The 16928-nt window shown below is 29.7% G+C and overlaps 1 protein-coding gene across 2 annotated transcripts in view; it reads right to left on the bottom strand.

Annotated features, from left to right (window-relative positions):
- Positions 1–6411: 6411 nt before the first annotated feature.
- LOC111716400 (tachykinin-like peptides receptor 86C) overlaps positions 6412–16928 on the bottom strand; it is a 29084-nt gene continuing 18567 nt past the window's right edge. For both annotated transcript variants that reach the window (XM_023491852.1, XM_023491853.1), the window contains 7 exons: positions 16259–16327; positions 16086–16164; positions 14990–15105; positions 14056–14136; positions 10432–10502; positions 8839–8890; positions 6412–7644 (listed from right to left, as the gene is read on the bottom strand). In XM_023491852.1, the coding sequence (XP_023347620.1) occupies positions 7587–7644; positions 8839–8890; positions 10432–10502; positions 14056–14136; positions 14990–15105; positions 16086–16164; positions 16259–16327 (526 nt within the window). In that variant the 3' untranslated portion in view covers positions 6412–7586. The remainder of the gene's footprint in view (positions 7645–8838; positions 8891–10431; positions 10503–14055; positions 14137–14989; positions 15106–16085; positions 16165–16258; positions 16328–16928) is intronic.

The raw sequence follows: 16928 nt of genomic DNA, 5'->3' as shown, positions 1-16928 counted from the left end.
TTTTAAATTAGCCATTTTTACCAGGAGGACTATTTTCTAAAAGATCTTGTTTTTTTCACAAGCCCTGTATTCACTTTGAGTTAATTGTTTGTTTTTCTTTTCTTGAAAAGCTGACCAGGCAATTTGTAGTATTCCAACTCAGCTCAGCTCAGATCTGTATTGATTACTTACACATGTTTACTAGAGTTAGATTTAAACATTCCCATCCTTTTTTTTGCCTCCATTCGCTATCGATAAAAAGAAATATAGTGTAAAGCTTAAAAAACCCCTTCTAATTTTCCTGTTTTTTATTTTCTTCTGTTTTCTTGTTTATCTCGTTTTTGCACTTTAAGACCTTTCCAAATAGTCCTTTTAACATCCAAGTTGTGGAAAAGAGGAGAGAGATTAGGAGATTAAGGCAATTCATAACTGCACCCCTTATGCAAAATGAGGAGTTTTAAGCCCTGTAAATCCCTCTTAAGGGGAATCTTCTTTAGTTAAAAAAAAACTTAAATTTATAATCTCTATCTAATTTAATCCCCACCTGCCTTGTATTTCTCCATCATACAGAAACATTGGAGAACCATGGTCCAGGATCCTTGGATGAAGGAGGTTTTTCAAAATCCACCTATGGTTACCTATAAGAGACCTCCTAATCTCAGGGATAAACTCATCCAAGCCAGAATTTCAGATCCTCCTAGAATGAGGCCAAAGAGGCTAATACCTGGTATGAAACCCTGTGGTTTAAATTGCCCAACTTGTCCCTACATAGAGCCTTGAACAGTTATATAATCCTCTAATACCAGCAAGAAGATTGAGATTAATGGAACTTTCAACTGTAAGACCAGAAATGTAGTTTACTATATTACATGTGAGCAGTGTAAAATACAATATATAGGACAGACAACAAGATCTTTAGATGAAAGAGTGAGAGAACATATTGGTTACATTAGAAATCTCCATACAAACCAGCGTACAGGAGAACATTTTAACCTTCCTGGACATGAACTCTATCATCTAAAAGTTAGCAATATAGAGAAGTTTTGTGACCTTTGGAGAAGTTTGCTTGAAGTACAAGAATCAAGAAGAAACACATTAGAGATTTCATGGCTGAACTCATAGGAATGAACAGAAAAAAATAGTTTTTATTTAATTGTAAACTGTAATTGAGTATCTTTTTGAAAAAAAGAGTTGTTTATATCCAATTCTTTAAAAGGTTTAAATACCCCTCCTTAAACAAAGCGTCCCCCCCTTTCCCCTCCCCCCGATTTACACAAAAGTTTGTTAATTAGTTCGACCCCCACCACCACTTTATACACATACATCTAAACAGTTTGTTTTTAACCTTTGTGACAGAAACAATCTCAAGGAATAATATTGCCTTAAAACATTTTTTAAAAAGTGAATATTTGCAAATTATCTTTTTTCCATCTCATAATCTGAGTTCATTTCCCTCATGTCCATTTGACAGCCCAAACTTTTATTTTGAATAATCTTTTTTGTTTGTTTATTTTCTTGTGAGTTTCAACAAAAAAAAATTTTATTTTTTTTTTAACGATTTTAATAGTTATTATATCATTAGAACTGACGAGGGTTAACCCAGACTGAAATATATTTTCAAAAAATGTGGAACTAACATCTACTTTTTTACTCTACACAGGTTTGGTCCATCACCATCACCGAATTTTAAATTGATTATTACAATGTGGAAGATTATGCCTGACCTCGATAACCAATTTCTACAATAGTATATGGAGTTGGCAAGAATGCGAGGCATTCTGAATTCAACTAACTCGTGTGTGATCTTGAGATCTTGTTATCTCTGTTTTTGATATTTAAATAAAGTTATAAGAAAATATATACTGGAAAAGTTATCCGTGCTTTTCAAAACTGACGATTCTCACATCCTCTATATTGGTGACCCCGACAATAAACATACAGTTAAACACTATCCAGAATTGTGACCTTTCTTCGACTTTAAATATTCAGTTAAACGATCTGGACGTGATGTACCACAAGGGTCAATATTAGGACCAATTTTGTTTCTAATTCTTATCAATTACCTTCCTAAAGCATCAACATTTTTTACAATTCTTTTTGCCGATGATGCAGTACTGCAACTTTCTTCAAAAATTTCTTGTATTTCTTGTAACCTAGAAATCATAGATATGTCTAATCCAGGGGGGGGGGGAGGGCTGAGCTTGTTTATCATTCTTTAAAATGATTGTTAAACAATTGTTTTTGTTTCGTTTTTCAATAGTTTTGTTTTTGAAAAAAAAACTATCCTTATTAAAAACGACCCACTCGTTTTGAACTTTTAGAAAACGAATATGATACTTATATATTACTTAAGAAGGTATAGAATGCACATCTTTTGTAAACATGGAATGGTAAATAGATTATTCTGGTCCCTTGTCTCCGCAATCATTTGATGCCTGTTCTTCTTTGACGTTTGTGTAAAGTGTATTGCATACTTTGTAAAGTAAATTGTGTATTGTGTATTGTGTATTGTGTATTGTGTATTGTGTATTATGTATTGTGTATTGTGTAATGTGTATTGTGTATTGTGTATTGTGTATTGTGTATTGTGTATTGTGTATTGTGTATTGTGTATTGTGTATTGTGTATTGTGTATTGTGTATTGTGTATTGTGTACTGTGTACTGTGTACTGTGTATTGTGTATTGTGTATTGTGTATTGTGTACTGTGTACTGTGTACTGTGTATTGTGTATTGTGTATTGTATATTGTGTATTGTGTATTGTGTTTTGTGTACTGTGTATTGTGAAGTTCTAAAGTTCCATATTTTACCACTAGGTGTCTCTGTTATTCTTCTTTATCCCATGTTTAACTCATCACTTTACCATCAATTTAAGTTTCTTTTTTTAAACTTTATGTATTTGTTTGCTGCAATCAATGTGAAGAATATACTTTCTGAATTTGACTCTGGTTCAATGACACCACACACTTTCAATACAAATCATTTATATAAATTACCCAGATGTAGCAAATTAGTTATTCTAATCTGGTTAGCTCTATGTTTACCTATGGTGCAGACCCTGTAATCCCAATGAAAGGCAATTAATCACTATACTCTTGATAAATTATTATTTTCTGCTTAACTTTATAACTTTCACTATAACAAACTTAAGACCAATTACCTCACGACACATCTATGCTGACCAGCCAAGGTTTTCCCTTCTTGTACACTTCCATTACCTCTGCTTAGGCAGGAGAGTTGTTTTCTTATAATCTTGTATGGTCCAGCCCAATTTCATCTTAACGTATCACGGCTGTGGCTGCCAGGGATAATCTTTGGATCTAAAACCCAGACCCTCTCTCCAATTTCAAATTTTGGCTTGTAGTATTGAACATTTCGACGTAGTGATGCTAGCTCTTTCTCTCTCATACCAGCATCAGCCATTTGGAACCTTTCTTGCATTATTTCTATCCAGCCTGATAGAAACTGCTAACAGATAGAGATCTAAAAGCTTAGTAGATCTAAATTTATATATCCCAATATAAAATTAATTGCATTGATTAAAATCAATTGTAGTTTTATAAAGAAAAATATAAAAGTTGTAATAGAATTAAGAGTTGAAGCTGAAGTTTGGGTTTATTCATCATATATGTTTCATATATTTCTATAAATATTAATATAAATGTTTATTTTAACATTTGGCTTGGTCCAATTTTTTTGAAGTAACTGTTGTTGATGGGTAGGTTTTATGACCGGTCAGAATATAAAAATGTCAAATTACTATTTTGTCTTTTCAGAAATGTTAGAAATCCACCAACAACCAAAAATATCATCGGCAAAATTTGTATTTATATTTACAAAAAAAGAAAACCTTTTGTGATATATTTTCTTATTTTCTGAATTTTCAATATTTAATTCTATCTCTAGAAATGGTGGGCGGTGGCACATGTTCGATAAAATACTGGTCAAGAAAATATCAATTCTTATTTAAAGTTAAAGGGCAGGAGCAAGCTTGTATCTGACCCTTCTATGTCCTACTTAAATCCTTTCTTGCTATTTATCATCATCTTTCTTTCTTAATTTATATAAGTTTTATTCACATTTTTAATTTAGTTCAGTTGGATTTTTTTTCAGCTTTTTGTGTCTTTCCTTATTTGAACAGAGCCCAAAATCTTTGCGGGCCATTTAATTTAAAAAATCATCCTTAATTTTCGACAAAACCCACAACCCCCTCCCTCCCCAAATTAAAANACCCCGCTAAAGGTTAGATCATTCATCAAAAGACACTTCCACTCCATCCATGAGTAAAGCTATAAACTGCCTAGAATGCTGTCTGTATCCAAATATTTAATCTTTCATACGAAATCCGATATTAGACCTCATGTTTTTAAACATTTTGACTAAATATCCCATTCAGCATAGAACAGAAAATACAAGGCTTTTAAGTGTGCTATGCTTCATGTGAAGAGTTTTGACCAATTCACAAGGTGACCTTTAAACCTGTATCTCAGCAAATGTAATCTTATGAATTGTTTTCTTTCTTAAAACTGATAGTTTTCAATTCTGGTTAAATCTCTAATACAAACTTTTTTTATAAATAGATTATTTTAACAATTGAATTAATATAAAAATTTGACAAATTGAACAAAAATTTAAAAATTCAAATTTATAAAAAAAAATTACTTTCCAAACTTTCTTTTTAAAATTTATTTTTCTAACAACAAATCACAGCACAGTTTTACAAAGCACATGTTTTACAACTTTAACATATACTTACAGAGGTACACAGTTTAGCAGAACAATAATTTTCTACACCCAATTTTCTTATAACAATTTTGTTGAATTATGTCACTTCAAATTTTGTCGTTTATAAAACGTTTCAAATTTGAGAAAAATAAAATCTATAATCAAACAATATTTAACAATGAAAGATTATTATTTTGACAAATAGAATTATGAAATTTGAAGAAAAAGAAATCATTTTTTAAAGATATAGAAAGATTTGATATTTTGTATATTTTGTTCTTTGTGAAGGTTTTAAAGCTTGTATTTGAAGTATCATTTTTAATTAGCAAACAAATCATAAAGGAACTGATGTTCTTTCTACAAATTCTGATATTTTTATCCTTATATCATTGCCATCCGATGTCATAGCTCTCTAATATTTTAAAATATGAATTCTATTAAAATATAATTCTATTAATATAAAGTTTAAAATATGAAAGGTTGACACCATCTAGTCACAAAGATATGAGGGATAATAAAACATGAGTTTGTTACAAGACTCAGTTCCTAAGTTTAAAAGCTTTATACTCAACATTTATACATTTAGTACATTAAACATAAATATTTTCACAACATCAGTAGATTAAATAAACATACATAAGATTTTACACAAAATTGTTAAATGTAAATTTAACCAGATCACATCAACCAAATGCACCAGCATAGCACTGCCTACAGCGCAAGGTCACCTATATTGAGTTGACCCCTGCCATATATCTGCACAGTGCAGTTGGTGTACCGGGCGGGACGGTACAAACTAGAACCGTGGAGGTTGTTTCAGTTCAGATTCAAATATACATGAGTTTAATGTGATATAAACAAAGTTGGATCGTTTCTTAACAATTATTTAAGTAAAGAAATTTATTTTACTGGAATTTAAAAAGTTTCCTTAAAGACATTTTTCAAACCAAATGATTCTTTAATCAAGTCACAAAATTTCACATGAAAACTAGAGGCGTAATCATTAAGTGTGTTTGATATATCACATTTATCTATATATTTATATATATTTATTTTTCCACTTGGGGGGGGGGGGGTTTACTCAAATATATAAAGATGCACAATATTTAACAAATAACAATAATTCAATATTGACCAAATACTAAACTTTTTTAGAAGGAGTTTGAAGAACTCTCTTTGTTCATTTTGATGACATATTTGACAAGTAGTCATTCAGAGTTACTTAAGAAGTACACAACTTTTTGATAAAATATATGTTTTTATATTAAAAAAAATGTCATGAAATTTTTTTTGTTTTAATTATCTTTGTTCACTATATTTTCATTGAAAAAAATAAAAAAAATTATAAGCGTTTTTAAAAAACTAAACTGTAAATATATATTAACATTCAATTTGATTTTGTTTGGCGGTAACATTTACATTCCAACTATTAGGTTATGAGTTATGGACGGGTTTGTTGATACTTTAATTTTAATGTCAAGACTTTATTAATATATAACAAACTTTTTTTTAGCTTTTTTTCAGTATTTGACACATTTTGATTTTTATACTGCTAACGGGCACAATAATTTATGTTATTTAACATTTAACAAGAACTATAAATACAATTGTATTCTTTGAATTTATGTTGACAGTTTTTATATGTTTTGAGGCAAAATTGTTTTGTTTTTTAACGTTTTTGGCTTTTTAATTATATGTTTTACAAACTTTTAAGTTAAAAAGTTTGTTTACATTTTTTGTTTAAATTGGGTTTTGCCACAAACTCTGATTTTCTATTCCCAGAAAATCTTTGCAGTCCAATGTGGCAGACCTTTCATATTTCAAACTATAAATTCTGTTAGATCAAATCAAAGTTTAAAATAATAAAGGTTTTTAACATCAGTTAGTTTACTATGAGATATAGGAACTTGAGTTGGCAGAAAAGACTCAATTTTTTTACTGTTTTTTTGATGAGATTTTTATATTTTAAAATTAGTTTTTTGTATTGTAATGTAAGTTTCTGTTTTCTGAAAATTGTGGAGGTTTTAAACTATTCATTTACCTCAAGTATGAAACAAGAATACTGAAAAGGATTTACAATTTTAAAAGTATTAGAAATATCAGAAATTTGAGATTTGAGATGAACTATTGTTTTTCCGGAAAATTGATTGTCTGAAGTCTAAATCAGAAACTCTTTAAGGAATTTTCAAATATATATTTAGTTTTTTTTGGGGTTTTTAACTCCCATTTACTTCCTATGTTACAATGATCGTTAAAACTTCAGTTTTTATTCTGATAAAACATCAATTTTCATCACAACCAAATTACTCCAGATATAACTGCTGTAAATATGATTGCTAGTAACATGAGATAATTTGATTCTTAAAATAATAACAATACACATATTTTTTTTTTAACTTAGGGGTTTCTTTCACAATAATCCTGCTTTGTAATTCAACGCTGCCTGCGCGGAACTCCTTGGGTTAATGTGAACGAAAAACCCTTAAATCTTGAAAAGACGACATCTATCGTTCTATCCGAATTTATCACCAGTTAAAACTTCACATGAAAATTAATTTAGTTCTTTCAGCATAGGGTGAGTATAAACGCTGGTTCATTGGAAATAACTAATCGACTTTTATAGGGAATTAGACAAAGTTATATATACATAGACAGCCAAAGGTGACAGAACACCAAAGAATCATCTCTCTATACTGAGATTAATGTGGGTTGGAAAGAGTAAAGAATGAATGTTTTGGTGGCGTCAGCTAAGCTCCACATATTAATTTTTTTAGAGTTCCTTGGAAATACGTGGATAATTCCTTTAAGTTGATAACTTTTTGTTTTAGTACTTTCAAATAGTTGAGCTAGGTTTGGAACCATGTGCCTTCAAATCTTGTCGTTTAACATTGGGTGGTTGTCTCAGATGGTTTAGGGAGAACCGCCATTCTGGTGTGAATTCTAAAATTTATATTTTATATAAACTTTGTTGAAAAAATGGATTAAATTTGAACGAGAAGTAAAATGAATTTGAATTAAATTAGAATTCACAAAAAAGTTTAACAATGTTGAATTAATGACTAAATTGATGTAAGATGGATTAATCATGATCTCAATTAAATAAAAAATTATGAATTCTCTAACGAGGCATTTTTTAAAAAGAATTAAAATAATTCAGATGTTATACAATATACTTTATTAAGCGGCTTTCAATTAAAACCTTTTTATTTTTTTGACGATTTAATTTTATTTCACTTGATGATAAAATTAATCTTTATATTTTATTTTTAGTTAATGGTTATACACCAGTACCTAGGGGTTTATATGAATATAAAGGGACATTTAGTTACAAAAAAGAGGACCAGTTAAACTATTAATATTTTATGAAACTATTGTGTACTTTAACATCGTTAATTTCATAATAAACGTGCTATAAAGTAATCATCGTGCTATAAAGTTAAATTAGCTGTACATGTGCTATAAAGTTGTGATTGGTTCCCGGATTTTCTCAAAAAAAATTAGGGTATTTCAAAAATATTTTTTTCAATTGAAATGAAAATAAAATTAAAATCAACTCTATATTTTGCTTTGTTTCAAAGCTTATTTGATCTTGAAACAGCCATTGAAATAAGATCAGTAGACAAATGTTTCATAAAATTACTTATAAAACTATTATTTTGGCCCGAATTGCTATAACGTTTTTGGACTTAATTTTTCTCTAAATCGCCTTTTAGACTATATTTTGTCCCTCGCTAAAGCTCGGGACAAAATCAAATTTAAAAAGGCTTCAACCTTCGAAATATAGAGAAAATTTCTGTCCAAAAACTTAATAACACTGCGAACCAAAATAACAGGGTTATCAATAGTTAGAATATATGAAAGATATTCTATATTTTTTATTCTAACTTTACAAAAAACAGCAGCCAAAATGGCAATCTTTAAACTATCATAACTTTCTTAATTTTTGTGTTACAGATCTCAAATTTGTATCCATCCATCGAAAATCTTACGTAGATTTTATTGATGTACAAATTTAATTTATGAAAAGAATTGTAGTATTTTAAAAAAGCATGTTCTTAGCCACCCTCAAAATTTTTAAGTCATATATCAATGTTCTGAGGGTAATCAATCCACAATTATGTAAACAAAACTTACATCCTTCGTGCAGAGTTTATATTTCCGCTGGCCATACTCTGCAGTTCAATTTCTAAATTCAAATCTTAAATGATTAACTTTCAAATATTTAATGCATTTTATTAATGCAAATTTTACAACACCAATTTTCAACATTTTCAATAAAATTATTGAAAGATTCTTAACCTATGGCGTAGACCTTTGATATTTCATACTATGAATTCTGTTAGATAAAATGGTTTTCAATGTCAAAGGTGTATGTCATCAAGTTTCAAAGATTGTGAGATATGCAGTTCCTTTACCAATAATTAGGAATGTTAGAGAAGACCAATGGCTACCGTTTAATGCTTAATTTGGAATGAATTAATCTACAAATCAATAGTTATAAATATATATTATGTTGATGCTCTTGTTAAAAATATTATTGAAAAATAAATTCATCAAAATTATGTTTGAAATGAACTTAGTTCTTGCTACAATCTCTGGTTTTAAATCATTATATTGTGCGACTTTTTGATGTTTCTTCTTAAATCATGAATTAGATCAAATAGTCCAAGTTTGCAGGTCAGGTTGCATTAATGTAGAAATTTGACAATGTATAATGACAAGAACTGAGTTCCTTTACATAGCAAAATCTGATGGAAGGGGAGGGGGCGGGAAGGGGGGGGGCATGAAAATAGATCTTAACAAAAAGTATTTAGATAGAAATGTTGACAGGGTGTAATTGACGGGTTCCATATTGTATGCTATAAATAAACAACGACAAATGATAGAACCAAATATGATGCCTGCAGGCAGTTTTGTCAACAATGAGGAAACCTGAAAAGCCTATTCGTTTTTATTTAGCTAATAAGGATTCTTAACCCTATTTCTGCTGGGGGGGGGGGTCAATTTGACCCCCCCCCTGTAGCTTTTTTTTACATAACTCAAAAAGTATTGGTCTGAGGCTGTTGAAATTTTCTGACTTTTCTTACATACCCAAAGCCCTCCCTTTAGGCCTAAAACCGGGCTTTAATACTAACTGCCTGAGTCCTCAGGCACACTGCCTGAATGACTGCTTTTGCCTGTAACAAACTAAATCTTTGTTTTGACCCACTTTCACTTGTCAGATGTTGATAAAATTTAGCTTTTTGGAAAGCCTATGACATAAGGAAACGGATTGCACAAGTTTTGCAAAAAAAAAATTGCAAATTTTTTGCAAACAACCTGTCAAAGGAAATTTGCACATTTTTAGTTTTTCTTGATTAAAAGTCAGATTATTTAAAATTTGTCAAAAATTTTTGCTTATTTGAAATGGCATGGCCAAGGGCTTTTCAAAAATGTATAATTTTTTATTTTTTGGACAAATTTTTTTTTTGCAAACATTTTTACTATATAACTGGATTTTGCGATAGAAAATTCAATTTTTGCAAATTTGCATTTTTTTTTTGCAGATTCTAAAAGTAGAGTACAAGAGCTTTCTAATGATGTATCATTTGTCATATTTGGACATGGGATTTAGAGGGGGGGTTAAATTGACCCCCCCCCCCAGCATATCCTGGTTTTCAAGTACCCCAGCAGGGGTAGGGTTAAAGTAAAAAAACAGTATAGAATCTGAATTTTATAAACTCTCACCGATTTCTTGATTTCTTCTCATTTTTATCGGACACCAGTACATAATGATGTCATCAAAGTAAGAGCGAAACCTTAAACAAATTGGAATTATATATTTTCTGTATAAATGATTTAGATATATAATCATTGACCATTTATTATACCCCCCCCCCCTAAAAAGCTTTCTCTGAGCAAGTTTGAATTATATATGAATTAATGTTTATAATTTTGAAAACACTTATTCAGCTGAAAAACCAATAATCAAATATAGGTTTCATAAGCAACCTTAATAATCGGATGTATGTCCCTCTTTAAATGGAATTTCAACGACAGTTCTTTGAAAGGCCTTACAAAAGTCCTAGGAATAATAAAAATTACAGATTTACAACCAAGTTTATTTTCTCAAAATCCACAAATAAAAACTGGAAAATCCGCAGCGTTTTGTAGTTTTATGACATATGAAGAAGAAAAGTTTTTTTTTAAAGGTGCGCGAATCGTCTTAAATATATTTAATTGTAAGGCAATCCTTCTAATCCTGTTAAGAAGAGATTAATATTAGAGGAGAGGACTCATAGCAAATATAAAATTGTAAATATTTTACTGATACAATTAGAGCAACGTGAAATTCTGTTTTAAAATTTAGGTTACGATTATAAAACATTCTGTTTGAAAAACCCACGAATGGATCAAAAAGTTAAAAATTTTGTAAAGGAATATTTCCAATTACTTCTTAAATACTGAACTAAATCAAGTGGTTAATTATAATTCTAAAATGTACGCAAATTGGTCAATGCATTTTGACACTTCAAAGTCGACCTTTTTCTTAAAATATAATTTTTCATAACATTGTCTTTGTGAGATAGGGTATCTTCCTATGATTAAAAGTTTACACTCTTGTATGAAAATTTTAGACCATTATGTAAAGAAATAAGGTGTAACCTAAATAACATAAAATTTCACATAAAAAAAAACCCTGTCTCTGATAATTTGGGATTCATAAGACATCTGTACAGGAGTTTGTATGTAAACTAAATGTTTTAGTAAGACATGGTTTTATATAAAATGCTTTTATCACATTTTGTTTCTCATTGTGCTTTAAATTATACATTTCGAGACAATAACATTTGTTTAAGCATTTTAAAATGTCAACAACTTCCATACAATTAGGCCTGAGCTACTTTAGCTTTTTGGAAATCGTTTTTAAAAAATATGATAATTTATTTGTTCCGTTTTTAAACTACTAAAACACTCACAAAACACCTTGTTCGTTTAACTATTAATACATTATTTGATTTCAGTGAATTCTATTATATATGTGATGTACATTCCTACATAAAATATTTCTTACTAAATCTTTAATTCTTTGACTTAAACAGAAAAATACTCAGACTTAAATCCGAAAGATTTAACAAGAATTTTGCAAATTAAATTCCTTAAAAGTATTTCTCTTGATTAAAGGGACTGTAAGGGTGATTTATACTTTCAATGGCCGAATTTAAAGAATTTGAGCGGCGGTTTAAATTTAAGCCGCGGTTTAAATATGGTTGGTTCCACTTAAAATTGTATCAAATGTTTCGAGATTTAAGCTGGCGCTTAATTTAAACCGGGTATTGGCGGATTTAAACCGCGGCTCAAATTCTTTAAATTCCATCTCAAGTAACTTTGATGCTGTTTAATGCTGATAATTTCTGTATGTTGTCCTGCATTACAAATGCACAAGCCATTTTTGAAGAGAAACAATTAAAAATAATCAGTTTTTTAAAATTATAGACTTAATCATGTCTAATTCATACTTAAGGGTACCGTTGTGAATCCGGTATTACCAATTTTTATATTTAGGGTCTCTTAAAACTACGCTTGCAGTATATTTAAAAAGAAATTCATCCATGATGTTTCTGTAAAATCCTTTATTTGAATAACTTTTAAAACCTTACAAACACTTATTTTGACAAATTTTGAATTAGAAATGTCTGTTTTAAATTGAGTGGTCTTTGATTGATTTTATAATAGATAAGTTGTCAATAAATGTTGTTATTAGATAATATACTTGAAAAATATAATTTAAACTCTAATTGCTAATCTAATTTCCATATTTACATGAACACTATTAATTTGAAGCTATTCAAATAGATTATCAATTACAATAGATGGCTAAATATAATTTGTACTTAAGTGAGCTGTATTCTTACCTCACAAGTGTGAACAGTTTTATGTGTCCGACAAAATTATTAATGTAAGTGATAATAGAGTGTGTTACAGTTAAATAAGTGCAATTTTGTGTTTTTTTTAATTTCTGTTTTTAAACTTTTCTATATTTAATCTTGGGAAATATGTCCAGTAATGGGAGAAAATGTTGTCTTTCTTGTTATATTTGACACTTGTGACGTCATATATAATTTGTCCATTTCTCTGTTGCCACATATTGTACTTGATAATCTATATATAAATTTGGCTTGTCTGTCTGTTTGGGTGTTTGTCTGTTTGTATCCAATAAACGTCAAAACGGCTGAACCGATCAGGCCCAAATTTTTTGTGGGACCTCACGTGACCCCATGGAAGGTTTATGAATGGTCAAAATTAAAAAAATTTGTGTTTAAAAGTTTTTTTTGAAAAATTTTGAAAATGCGCAAAAAAATATTATGAAATCCGCAAACTTTTTTTGTTTTTGTTGTACTTAATCCTATGAATAAGTTTAAAATCAATGGATTAGTGCTTTCTTAAGGGATTATTAATACAAAAATTTCGACCTCAGGGCTTCCTATCTTTTTACTATCATTCATCTCTCAATATCCGTGATCTCTTAAAAGTTTTCACATTTAATCTGAAGCCCTCTTCTTAAAAGTAAAAAGTAAATAAAAATATGATTTAAAAATCAAAATTTCTTCAAAATTTAATTTCATTCTTGACGTAGAGAAAATTTCGAAGAAAAAAGAAGCTCTTTAAAGGGACAGTAGGCGTACTGTAAGAGATGTTCCATTTAAAGAGGATCATGCATAATTCACAACAGTGTCCTTTAAACCATGCCTGAGCTAATAAAATGCTATCTTGCTCGTGATTCTTAGAAGCAAAGAGAATAGAATATATATTAGAGTGGAATTTACTCGAAAAAAGTGTAAAACGGCCATTTTGTTGTACTGTTTCCATACTGCAGGTGTACTTCACATATTTGCGCTTTTTGACCTTTTGGGCCCTGGAACATCATTTTATAGAAAATCTAAAATTAATATTAAAAGAAAACCAAATTATGAAATAGGCTGGTGTCATAATTCACCAATTATCATTTCACATAGGCTCTATGCCTTTCACTTTACAAACGATGATTTTCCGTTATAAATATAAATCATATGATGTTTTTTATTCACCTAATTCATTTTGTAAAGTTTATTTAACAGCTTTAAAGAATTCGAAATTGAAATGGATAGTCTAGGGAACATACTGTATTGATGTACTCTACTGCATATAACTTGTGAACATTTACATGATCTGTACACTTTGAACTCCATTTCAGGCTGAAAGGGACTGACAAAACTCATATCGAAGGATTGTATAAATTCCACTCTAATATATATTCTATTCTCTTTGGTTAGAAGCCTCTTTTTGTGTAAATATGTCAATCAATCAATTAGTCAATTAGTAAGTACTCACCTTTCGTTCCATACATAGTAGATTAGTGGATTAATACAGCTGTTGATCATTGCTAGCCAGTAGAACCCCAGGTACATATCCCTTAAATAATTGATGCAGATTATAATAATAAAAGTAATGTAAACCCCCCCCCCCCTCTCCTTCCTCTCCCTTGGTCTGTAAGAGGTCACCAGATAGTTTAGTAACATGAGTTATATCTTGTTTCAAAGATGATGTTGAGTAGATGACCACTCAGCCAGGATTACCCAGTTGATAATGAAGTCCGAGGGAGGAGAGTATCAACTACATTCTACTGCAGGAAGGAGGAAGGATGGGTCAGGAGGACTGACCCCTGGGACTTGACCCCTGAGAGAGAGCCTATAGTCTGCAATCTAAGTTTTAGCAAGAGGCGTCTATCCAGAGCCGTAAAAAGCAAGACCAGAGGCCAGAGAGAGTCTAAAGTCTGCAAAGGCAGGGTCCAGTTTTTATTGTTGAGACCTAACATCATCTCTAATTTAATGTTGTTTAGATTCATTCACTGTTTTTAGCCGACTGTAACAGTAATAATACTACTACTACTACTACTACTACTACTACTACTAATAATAATAATCTTTATAATGTTAATATCATTATGATAGTTAATAATATTATTATTATCAATAATCATAATGATAATAATAATAAAAAAACAATTTAACAGTTAAAATAAACCTTTTTTTTGGTAGGCTATCGTTCTTTATAGTTCATATAATTGAATTAATAATAAGATTTTTAAAAATATCACTTAAAACATTTTCAAATGTTTTCTATTTGACATATGTAGTCGTTTCTCCGAATATTCCTAGTGAGGCCTTGAAGGATAATTAAAAAATTTGGATTTGTGTTTATTTATATATTTCCAAGTTTTAATACACAAAAATGCTTCGTTTTAATTAAGAAAAAACTGTCCTACTTTGTGTACTGCTGTCTAGCAATGGTAGGTACATAATGTGAGATGAGAAAGTAGAGTTGGTAGGGTAACCAGCAGAATCCGAACAGGAATACAAGTAGGGCAAACATCTTTACCACCTAGATACACAATATAAAATTTTAGAAAATTAAATTTAAATTTAATGTTTAAAATGTGCAAAAATAATTTAATCTTTGCCACAAACTCAGATTTTCTAATCTCTCTATATCTTAGCAACCCAATGTCGTAGACGTATATAATTTCAAAATATGAATTCTATTAAATAAAATGATATAAATTTAAAGTATCAAGGGTTTACATCATCATGTATGAATTGTAAAATTGAGTGAGTGGCAAAGACTCAAGTCCTTTCAGGGGAAACTTAATGTGAATGCCAGGAAAAAATTATCAAGATATCTGGTATTTATATTTTTGTTTAAAGTTTAGACCTCTAACGACTCTAGCCATGGGAATGAAATTTAAGAAGAATTTAAAGAATATGCAATAAAAAAATATCTCAAAAAAAATATGATTTTAACTTATGACACATGTTTTTATTTGCATTTTTTAGAAAATGTATAATTTTACTCACTTCCTAAAACAAAATATTTATTTTTTTAAGATTTGTGTGTTTTCTTTTATAAACATTAAACTGAAATAAATAAATAATTGACTAAAACAATATGATTTAGGTAACCTTACTCGGTGTCTAAACTTTTGTTGAGTTAATAAATATTTCATATCTTCAACAACAAAAATAAGAAAACAACAGTTTTAATACCTCTTTTTGCAAATATATATATTAAAAACCGGCATATGGACCCAACACTGCCTAGAGTACTTATAGCCCATTGTTTACCCACACATCCTCATAAAATACGATTTTAGCTATTTTTCGATCAACTCAACTTAGAAGCTCAAAACCAAGCTATAAGAACATTCCAGTTGTTCTCCTGAGTTCCCCAATCAATATTTGAGGCAAATCAGTTCAGGAGGTCATGCATTATAGATCATCATTCAAACAAACAAACAAAGATTACTACTTAATATATATGATCCAATCCCTCGTTCAAAATTCTACAAATGTTTTATGTTTTACCTTTTTCTTCTTGTTCCGAGCCATTCGAGAGGATGATGTCGATTCTCCGATCACTTCTGCATTTAACACACATCCCATCCTGGAAAATTAAATCCTTATTGTCGTTTTTGTTGTTGTGGTTATTATTGTTTTTTTTTGTTTTGTTATTGTTGTTGTTGTTGTTGTTGTTGTACCTTGAGTATGCGAAGATCATATAGAGAAGAGGGAGAAGGTAGTTGATCATGAACAGGAACAAGTTGTAACTTAACAATATCAAATTTTTTTTTTTTCACATTGTGATGTTTGTATCCAAAAAACGATAAACGGCTGAGTGAAACAAGAAGCTATCGACTATGCATTGCCCATTTTAAAATCTTCTCTTTGTCTCAACAAACTGAATTGGCACTGTTTTACTAAAAAGCATTTATTGGTTTTCTACGGCTCCCAGGAGCAAAAAAAGCCATTATTTTTATTTCCTATTTATATCTCCTTTTTTTTACCCCAAATAAGGTGTCCGGCTAAAATTTGCGTAAAAATTAAAATTAAGAATAAATAAAAAACATCAATTTTAACAAAAAATCCAAATAATTTTTAGCCTTAATATTTTGGTGCTCAGTGCTAAGAACCTTGGGACAAAATATAATCCAAAAATTTAATTTCAATTTTTTTAAAGAAAGTATTAATTCTGAAAGCTTACGTAGCCAAAAGCTTTAAAAAATCACCAATATTTTATCACTTTATAATTTATTGTGCGGTTCTAACTGCAAGTACACATAGTTTTGCAATGTTAAGAATTTTATCTTGGTGTATGTAACAAGATACAAAAGGTGAATAAGGTGGCATGGTTCTACTTTTAATAAACAC

This window comes from Eurytemora carolleeae, unplaced genomic scaffold, assembly GCF_000591075.1.
Source record: "Eurytemora carolleeae unplaced genomic scaffold, Eaff_2.0 scaffold2048, whole genome shotgun sequence".
Classification (NCBI taxonomy): Eukaryota; Metazoa; Arthropoda; class Copepoda; order Calanoida; family Temoridae; genus Eurytemora; species Eurytemora carolleeae.
The sequence above is the reverse complement of the archived record's forward strand: the minus strand, read 5'-3'. Positions and strand labels throughout refer to the sequence as shown.